Source organism: Salvelinus namaycush, chromosome 1, assembly GCF_016432855.1.
Source record: "Salvelinus namaycush isolate Seneca chromosome 1, SaNama_1.0, whole genome shotgun sequence".
NCBI classification, from domain to species: Eukaryota; Metazoa; Chordata; class Actinopteri; order Salmoniformes; family Salmonidae; genus Salvelinus; species Salvelinus namaycush.
Genome location: NC_052307.1, coordinates 795,324 through 805,632, shown reverse-complemented (window position 1 = coordinate 805,632; position 10,309 = coordinate 795,324). Strand labels below are relative to the sequence as shown.

Genomic DNA, 10,309 nt, shown 5'->3' with positions numbered 1-10,309 from the left:
CCAACCCATCTCTCCTGTCTGTCCAGAAGGACATCCTGGTCAACAGTGTCAAATGCAGCACTTAAATCCAAGAGTACAAGGCCAGAGAGCTGATTGGCATCTGTGTTGGCTCTAAGATCATTTACCACTTTAACTAAGACTATGTCTGTGCTGTGGTGGGCACGAAAACCAGATTGGATTTTTTTTTAAATACAGTTGGCACTTCAAAAAATTATTTTGCTGTTTGACAACCAATTTCTCCAGAATTTTGCTTTAAGAATGGAAGGTTGGAGACCGAAAACTTAAGGGGTTTTCACCATAGTAGTTGTTTCAGTGGGGAAATGTGAACAGGAAGTGATTAACAACAAAAAAGCCAGACTCAATGGACAACGAACGACCAATAATCCAATGTTATGCTCCATCAAACGCTGCCAAAGAGGAAGACATAGAGCTGCTCTACAACACTATAGAAGTAGAGAAGAAGAAGCTCCTCGTCATCGGAGACCTGAATGGAAAGGTTGGCACCGACAACACCATCTACGAGAGAACAATGGGGAAGCATGGCTGTGGAGAGATTAATGCCAACGACTGGCATCAATCTGCGTCACAAATAACCTGATGATTGGTGGTAGTTTGTTTCCTCACTAGAATATCCACAAGCTGACATGGTACTCTCCTAATGGAAGAGACGAGAACCAGATTGACCTGGTGATCAACGGCAAGTGGAGAAGCTCGCTGAGAGACGTCAAGGTGTGAAGGGAGGCAGATGTTACCAGTGACCACCATCTTGTGATCTGCCGACATCAAACTAAAGCTGAAACGTTCAAGACCACCGACAAAAGGAACAACAAGATTTGATGTTGGCATGCTGAGGGACAAAACCACCAAGAAACCTTCACAATGCAAGTTCACAACAAGTATCAAGCCCTTTCAAACAACACAGAAGAAGACGACTGAGGGGAATATAGACAGGAAGTGGGGGAAAGTGGTTGAAGCGTACAGTGAAAGTGGCAAGAAAAATATCAGACACAGAAGAAGAAGGCAACGCAAATAATGAATCACCCCAGAAACATGGGAAATGATCCAGGAATGGATTACCCCAGAAACATGGGAAATGATAGATTAATGGATCACCCCAGAAACATGGGAAATTATCCATGGCTCTCTCCCCTTATCAATGCCTGTCACATGTAATCACTTCCCTGCACTCAACACATTCCAAGCTTAATTGCACACACTATATACCTTCCTCCTATTACCATTACCTTCGGGTGTAGACCCTCCATTATATACCTTCCTCCTATAACAATTAACTTCTGGTGTTGACCCTCCACTATATACCTTCCTCCTATAACCCTTAACTAGTGGTCTAGACCCTCCACTATATACCTTCCTCCTATAACCATTAACTTCTGGTGTTGACCCTCCACTATATACCTTCCTCCTATAACCCTTAACTAGTGGTGTAGACCCTCCACTATATACCTTCCTCCTATAACCCTTAACTAGTGGTCTAGACCCTCCACTATATACCTTCCTCCTATAACCATTAACTTCTGGTGTAGACCCTCCATTATATACCTTCCTCCTATAACCATTAACTTCTGGTGTTGACCCTCCACTATATACCTTCCTCCTATAACCCTTAACTAGTGGTCTAGATCCTCCACTATATACCTTCCTCCTATAACCATTAACTTCTGGTGTTGACCCTCCACTATATACCTTCCTCCTATAACCCTTAACTAGTGGTCTAGATCCTCCACTATATACCTTCCTCCTATAACCCTTAACTAGTGGTCTAGATCCTCCACTATATACCTTCCTCCTATAACCATTAACTTCTGGTGTAGACCCTCCACTATATACCTTCCTCCTATAACCCTTAACTAGTGGTCTAGACCCTCCACTATATACCTTCCTCCTATAACCATTAACTTCTGGTGTAGACCCTCCATTATATACCTTCCTCCTATAACCATTAACTTCTGGTGTAGACCCTCCACTATATACCTTCCTCCTATAACCATTAACTTCTGGTCTAGATCCTCCACTATATACCTTCCTCCTATAACCATTAACTTCTGGTCTAGATCCTCCACTATATACCTTCCTCCTATAACCCTTAACTAGTGGTGTAGATCCTCTAAATCTCAGCATTCCATCAGTGACATCAATAAGTATATTTCCATATTTTCAGAACCCAAAATTCTGTATTGTACTCCAGGAGACATTGACTCAGGCAAGAGGAATAGGATGGACCTTGTATTGTACTCCAGGAGACATTGACTCAGGCAAGAGGAATAGGATGGACCTTGTATTGTACTCCAGGAGACATTGACTCAGGCAAGAGGAATAGGATGGACCTTGTATTGTACTCCAGGAGACATTGCCTCAGGCAAGAGGAATAGGATGGACCTTGTATTGTACTCCAGGAAACATTGACTCAGGCAAGAGGAATAGGATGGACCTTGTATTGTACTCCAGGAAACATTGACTCAGGCAAGAGGAATAGGATGGACCTTGTATTGTACTCCAGGAAACATTGACTAAGGCAAGAGGAATAGGATGGACCTTGCATTGTACTCCAGGAGACATTGACTCAGGCAAGAGGAATAGGATGGACCTTGTATTGTACTCCAGGAGACATTGACTCAGGCAAGAGGAATAGGATGGACCTTGTATTGTACTCCAGGAGACATTGACTCAGGCAAGGTAACCTGTCTAAATGACTATCGCCCCAAAGCACTCACATCTGTAGCTATGAAATGCTTTGAAAAGCTGGTCATGGCTCACATCAACAACATCATCCCAGACACCATGGACCCACTCCAATTTGCATCCCGCCCCAACAGATCCACAGATGATGCAGTCTCTATTGCCACTCCACACTGCACTTTATTCATAGTTATATGCACATATCTACCTCAATTACCTCGTACCCCTGCACATCGACTCGGTACTGGTACCCCGTGTATATAGCCAAGCTATCGTTACTCATTCTGTATTTATTATTACTTATATTATTACGTGTTTTACTTTTCTATTATTTCCCCATTTTCTTTCTCTCTACGTCGTTGGGGAAGTAAGTAAGCATTCCACTGTTAGTCCACACCTGTTGTTTACGAAGCAAGTGACAAATACAATTATATTTTATTTGACACACACGGTCAGAGAGGGAGGAGCTACCTGAGAGATACTGCGTGATGTCCGTACATCTCCCGGACTGCCGCCAGGTCCGCCTCCAGCTGGGGGTGCTTGTGGAGCTCTCCATCGTAGTTCACCTATCAGAGAGAGAGAGAGACGTCAATCAATCCGTCAATCAATCAAATATGTTTTAAATCCCTTTTTCCATCAGCAGTAGTCACAAAACTCTTCACAGTAACCTGGCCTAGACCCCCCCCCCCCCCCCCCCCCCAAGTAGAATCAGAGGCACAGTGACCAGGAAAAACTCCCTAGAAGGAAAAACTCAAGAGGAACTGGCTCAGAGGGGAAACCTGAGAAGCCTGTTCTGAACCAAGCCCTTCCCTCCACTAGACGATTGAATAGATCTCTAAAGAGACCCGGACCAATCAGCGTGTCTGTCCAAAGTTAGCCAGCCAATCACAGTGTCTATCCATAGTTAGCCAGCCAATCAACACTTGAAACTACCAAGGTGCCACTTTGAATACAGACAGGGGATAAGCATACAGCATCTTAAAATGTATGAATTGCTAAGGACTTTTTGTGCTTTTGTCTGGCAAGATAAAAAAAAGCTTAAGCAGAACAATATGCAGCCGGTGTGATGGGTTTGACAGCTTGCAGCCGGTGTGATGGGTTTGACAGTTTTCAGCCGGTGTGATGGGTTTGACAGCTTGCAGCCGGTGTGATGGGTTTGACAGTTTTCAGCCTGTGTGATGGGTTTGACAGCTTGCAGCCGGTGTGATGGGTTTGACAGTTTTCAGCCGGTGTGATGGGTTTGACAGCTTGCAGCCGGTGTGATGGGTTTGACAGTTTTCAGCCTGTGTGATGGGTTTGACAGCTTGCAGCCGGTGTGATGGGTTTGACAGTTTTCAGCCGGTGTGATGGGTTTGACAGCTTGCAGCCGGTGTGATGGGTTTGACAGTTTTCAGCCTGTGTGATGGGTTTGACAGCTTGCAGCCGGTGTGATGGGTTTGACAGTTTTCAGCCGGTGTGATGGGTTTGACAGCTTGCAGCCGGTGTGATGGGTTTGACAGTTTTCAGCCTGTGTGATGGGTTTGACAGCTTGCAGCCGGTGTGATGGGTTTGACAGTTTTCAGCCTGTGTGATGGGTTTGACAGCTTGCAGCCGGTGTGATGGGTTTGACAGTTTTCAGCCTGTGTGATGGGTTTGACAGCTTGCAGCCGGTGTGATGGGTTTGACAGTTTTCAGCCTGTGTGATGGGTTTGACAGTTTTCAGCCTGTGTGATGGGTTTGACAGCTTGCAGCCGGTGTGATGGGTTTGACAGTTTTCAGCCTGTGTGATGGGTTTGACAGTTTTCAGCCTGTGTGATGGGTTTGACAGTTTTCAGCCGGTGTGATGGGTTTGACAGTTTTCAGCCTGTGTGATGGGTTTGACAGTTTTCAGCCTGTGTGATGGGTTTGACAGCTTGCAGCCGGTGTGATGGGTTTGACAGTTTTCAGCCTGTGTGATGGGTTTGACAGCTTGCAGCCGGTGTGATGGGTTTGACAGCTTGCAGCCGGTGTGATGGGTTTGACAGCTTGCAGCCGGTGTGATGGGTTTGACAGCTTGCAGCCGGTGTGATGGGTTTGACAGTTTTCAGCCTGTGTGATGGGTTTGACAGTTTTCAGCCTGTGTGATGGGTTTGACAGTTTTCAGCCTGTGTGATGGGTTTGACAGCTTGCAGCCTGTGTGATGGGTTTGACAGCTTGCAGCCTGTGTGATGGGTTTGACAGTTTTCAGCCTGTGTGATGGGTTTGACAGCTTGCAGCCGGTGTGATGGGTTTGACAGTTTTCAGCCTGTGTGATGGGTTTGACAGCTTGCAGCCGGTGTGATGGGTTTGACAGTTTTCAGCCTGTGTGATGGGTTTGACAGCTTGCAGCCGGTGTGATGGGTTTGACAGTTTTCAGCCTGTGTGATGGGTTTGACAGCTTGCAGCCGGTGTGATGGGTTTGACAGTTTTCAGCCTGTGTGATGGGTTTGACAGCTTGCAGCCGGTGTGATGGGTTTGACAGTTTTCAGCCTGTGTGATGGGTTTGACAACTTGCAGCCGATGTCATGGGTTTGACAGTTTTCAGCCTGTGTGATGGGTTTGACAGCTTGCAGCCGGTGTCATGGGTTTGACAACTTGCAGCCGATGTCATGGGTTTGACAACTTGCAGCCGATGTCATGAGTTTGACAACTTGCAGCCGATGTCATGGGTTTGACAACTTGCAGCCGGTGTCATGGGTTTGACAACTTGCAGCCGATGTCATGGGTTTGACAGCTTGCAGCCGATGTCATGGGTTTGACAACTTGCAGCCGATGTCATGGGTTTGACAACTTGCAGCCGATGTCATGGGTTTGACAACTTGCAGCCGGTGTCATGGGTTTGACAGCTTGCAGCCGATGTCATGGGTTTGACAACTTGCAGCCGATGTCATGGGTTTGACAACTTGCAGCCGGTGTCATGGGTTTGACAGCTTGCAGCCGATGTCATGGGTTTGACAGCTTGCAGCCGATGTCATGGGTTTAACGGCTTGTACTGTGTTACCTATATGCTTTAATCTGTCATGGAGGAACAAAGTAGTGTTGATACAAACCTGCTGTTATTCAAAATAGATACGTCAACAACAACAACAATAACATTTGACAACAGTGAGGTTGTTTTCACTCTGTCATTGTTATGAAGGCTTTACGAAGGCATAATAGCATCATAGCACCTCAAGTCAATAGTTACCATCCAGTCGATGCAGATAATATAGATCTGTCCCGATAGAACAGGTGCAGACGGGTAGAATACTGTCGGAAGCTAATGACCATATTACTGTGACTGACTTGGCAACAGGGGCAGGTATTTACCTCTTAAGACCAGCGGCTGAACACACGTGATCATCTCAACTAAGAAACGCTAATCACTCAAACTAACTTCAGATACAGACAGGCTATGTGCAACACTGCCCACAAAATGAGGTGGAAACTGAGCTGCACTTCCTAACCTCCTGCCCAATGTATGACCATATTAGAGACACATATTTACCTCAGATTACACAGACCCACAAAGAATTCGGAAACAAATCAAATTTTGATAATCTCCCATATCTACTGGGTGAGACACCACAGTGTACCATCACAGCAGCAAGATTGGTGACCTGTTGCCACAAGAAAAGGGCAACCAGTGAAGAACAAACACCATTGTAAATACAACCCATATACAACCCATATTTATGTTTATTTATTTTCCCTTTTGTACTTTAAATATTTGCACATAATATGAAACATAATATGAAACTTTTGTGAGTGTAATGTTTACTGTAAAAAATATATATATTTATTTCACTTTTGTTTCTTATCTATTTCACATACTTTGACAATGTAAACATATGTTTCCCATGCCAATAAAGCCCATAAATTGAAATTGAGACAGAGAGAGAGGGAGAAAGAAAGAAAGAGAGAGTGGGAGAACGAGAGACAGTGAGATGGAAAGAGAGAGAGCGAGCGAGAGAGAGACCATCGCTCATCAGAATAGACGTATATGTCCATATAAAGATGGACCGAGTTTCATTTGGGTGATGGAAATGTCCCACTACAGTGAGTGAAGAATGAGCCGCAGGCCACTTTTTGAGTGAGCTGACTGAAAAAGACAAAAAATATAAAAGTGCTTTATACTTGAGGAGTTTAGGACTACATCGGGGAAATCTGCCATGAAATCAGGAGGCTTCATGCTCAGGTGGAGACGCCAGTGGAGGTCTGGCCTCTCTTCAGAGCTGCTGGGTCTTACTCTATATAAGGAGTTACACTTACTGCCACTGCACACTCTTAGATACAAAGGGTTCCAAAAGGGTTCTTCGGCTGTCCCCATAGGAGAACCCTTAACGGGTTCCGTGTAGAACTCTCTGTGGAATGGGTTCTACATGGAACCTAAAGGGCTTTTCAAAAGGGTTCTCCTATGGGGACAGCCGAAGAGCCCTTTTGTTCTAAGAGTGGTTTACTGGACACAGATTCATCCATTCTTGAAAGTGCTTTTCAATCCATCACTAGGATGAATCTGTCTCCGGGGGAGACCGGCCCTAGTACACCTACCGCCACTGTAGCTAAGAAAGGGTTGAACACTGCCGTGTGTGTGTGTGTGTGTGTGTGTGTGTGTGTGTGTGTGTGTGTGTGTGTGTGTGTGTGGTATTTACTATCATTGTGGAGACCAGAAGTCCTCACAATGTTATCATTACAATTAAACCCTTTTTGACAATACATCACATATCTCACAAGGCCTTATTTTGGGGCCTAGCAAAATTCCAGTAAGTTTCCAGTAAGTTTCCCAAAATTCCCAGATTTTCAAAAGATTCTGATTGACGGACTTCTGGGAATGTTCCGACTCGGATTTATGTATAACACTTGAAGTAATAATGACTTTCCATTGATTTTCAGTTCAACTTACTAGAAGTATTTGAGAAAAAAATGCCTTGGTGTTTACAGTGTAGGGTTAGAATTAGGGCTAAGGTTTAGGGTTAGGGGTTTGGGGTTAAGATTAAGGTTAAGTTAAGGGTTAGGGAAAATAGGATTTTGAATGGGAATCAATTGTTTGGTCCCCACAAGGATAGTAAAACATATGTGTGTGTGTGTGTTGTGTGTCTTGATGCTTACCTGACCTCCATAGTAAAACTCCTCAGAGTCAGCATCCCCCTCAGAGTCCTCCTCTATGGCATAGTGGCACTGGGGGAAGTTATTACACATTATTACTGTTTATAACACAGGTATTACATGTTATAATAGCTACGGTTTATAACACAGTTCTTACAGTTTATAACAGTTATTACGGTTTATAACAGTTATTACATGTTATAACACAGTTATTACAGTTTATAACAGTTATTACATGTTATAACAGCTACGGTTTATAACACAGTTCTTACAGTTTATAACAGTTATTACATGTTATAATAGCTACGGTTTATAACACAGTTCTTACAGTTTATAACAGTTATTACATGTTATAATAGCTACGGTTTATAACACAGTTCTTACAGTTTATAACAGTTATTACAGTTTATAACAGTTATTACATGTTATAACAGCTACGGTTTATAACACAGTTCTTACAGTTTATAACAGTTATTACATGTTATAATAGCTACGGTTTATAACACAGTTCTTACAGTTTATAACAGTTATTACATGTTATAATAGCTACGGTTTATAACACAGTTCTTACAGTTTATAACAGTTATTACAGTTTATAACAGTTATTACATGTTATAACAGCTATGGTTTATAACACAGTTATTACGGTTTATAACAGTTATTACATGTTATAACACAGTTATTACAGTTTATAACAGTTATTACATGTTATAACAGCTACGGTTTATAACACAGTTATTACAGTTTATAACAGTTATTACATGTTATAATAGCTACGGTTTATAACACAGTTCTTACAGTTTATAACAGTTATTACAGTTTATAACAGTTATTACATGTTATAACAGCTATGGTTTATAACACAGTTCTTACAGTTTATAACAGTTATTACATGTTATAACACAGTTATTACAGTTTATAACAGTTATTACATGTTATAACACAGTTATTACATGTTATAACACAGTTATTACAGTTTATAACAGTTATTACATGTTATAACAGCTACGGTTTATAACACAGTTATTACAGTTTATAACAGTTATTACATGTTATAACACAGTTATTACAGTTTATAACAGTTATTGCATGCTATTACAGTTTAAAACAGTTATTAAATCAAATCAAATGCGCCAAATACAACAGGTGTAGGTAGACCTTACAGTGAAATGCTTACTCACAAGCCCTTAACCAACAATGCAGTTTTAAGAAAAGGCCAACAAAAATAAAAGTAAGAGATAAGAAAAGCAGATAATTAAGGAGCAGCAGTAAATAACAACAGTGAGGCTATATACAGGGTGTTACGGTACAGAGTCAATGTGGAGGCTATATACAGGGTGTTACGGTACAGAGTCAATGTGGAGGCTATATACAGGGTGTTACGGTACAGAGTCAATGTGGAGGCTATATACAGGGGGTTTACGGTACAGAGTCAATGTGTCAATGTGCGGGGCCACCAATGTCGAGGTAATTGAGGTAATATGTACATGTAGGTAGAGTTGTTAAAGTGACGATGCACAGATAATAACAGAGAGTATCAGGAGCGTGGGGAGGGAAGGGGGGGAGGGTGCAAATAGTCTGGGTAGCCATTTGATTAGCTGTCCACGAGTCTTATGGCTTGTGGGTAGAACCTCTTAAGAAGCCTCTTGGACCTAGACTTGGCGCACCGGTACCGCTTGCCGTGTTGTAGCAGAGAGAACAGTCTATGACTAGGGTGGCTGGAGTCTTTGACAATTTTTAAGGACTTCCTCTGACACCGCCTGGTATAGAGGTCCTGGATGGCAGGAAGCTTGGCCCTGGTGATGTACTGGGCCGTACATACTACCCTCTGTAGTGCCTTGCGGTCGGAGGCCAAGCAGTTGCCATACCAGGCAGTGATGCAACCTGCCAGGATGCTCTCGATGGTGCAGCTGTAGAAACATTTGAGAATCTGAGGACCCAAGCCAAATCTTTTCAGTCTCCTGAGGGGGAATAGGTTTTGTCGTGCCCTCTTCACGACTGTCTTGGTGTGCTTAGACCATGTTAGTTTGTTGGTGATGTGGACGCCAAGGAACTTGAAGCTCTCAACCTGCTTCACTGCAGCCCCGTCAATGTGAATGGGGGCGTGCTCAGTCCTCCTTTTCCTGTAGTCCACAATCATCTCCTTTGTCTTGATCATGTTGAGGGATATGTTGTTGTCCTTGCACCACACGGTCAGGTCTCTCACCTCCTCCCTATAGGCTGTCTCATCGTTGTCGGTAATCAGGCCTACCACTGTTGTGTGGCAAACTTAATGATGGTGTTGGAGTTGTGCCTGTCCGTGCAGTCATGGGTGAACAGGGAGTACAGGAGGGGACTGAGCACACACCCTGAGGGGCCCCAGTGTTGAGGAACAGCGTGGTCGATGTGTTGTTATCTACCCTTACCACCTGGGGGCGGCTGGGCAGGAAGTCTAGGATCCAGTTGCAGAGGGAGGTGTTTAGTGCCAGGGTCCTTAGCTTAGTGATGAGCTTTGAGGGCACAATGGTGTTGAATGCTGAGCTGTAGTCAA

The 10,309-nt window shown here is 43.6% G+C and overlaps 1 protein-coding gene across 2 annotated transcripts in view; it reads right to left on the bottom strand.

Moving 5' to 3' along the window:
• The window catches only part of LOC120053472 (protein mono-ADP-ribosyltransferase PARP8-like), a 118,234-nt gene that overhangs the window by 53,949 nt on the left and 53,976 nt on the right, over positions 1 to 10,309 (bottom strand). For both annotated transcript variants that reach the window (XM_039000599.1, XM_039000607.1), the window contains exons 7-8: positions 7,783 to 7,851; positions 3,169 to 3,263 (exon numbers count right to left, since the gene is read on the bottom strand). In XM_039000599.1, the coding sequence (XP_038856527.1) occupies positions 3,169 to 3,263; positions 7,783 to 7,851 (164 nt within the window). The remainder of the gene's footprint in view (positions 1 to 3,168; positions 3,264 to 7,782; positions 7,852 to 10,309) is intronic.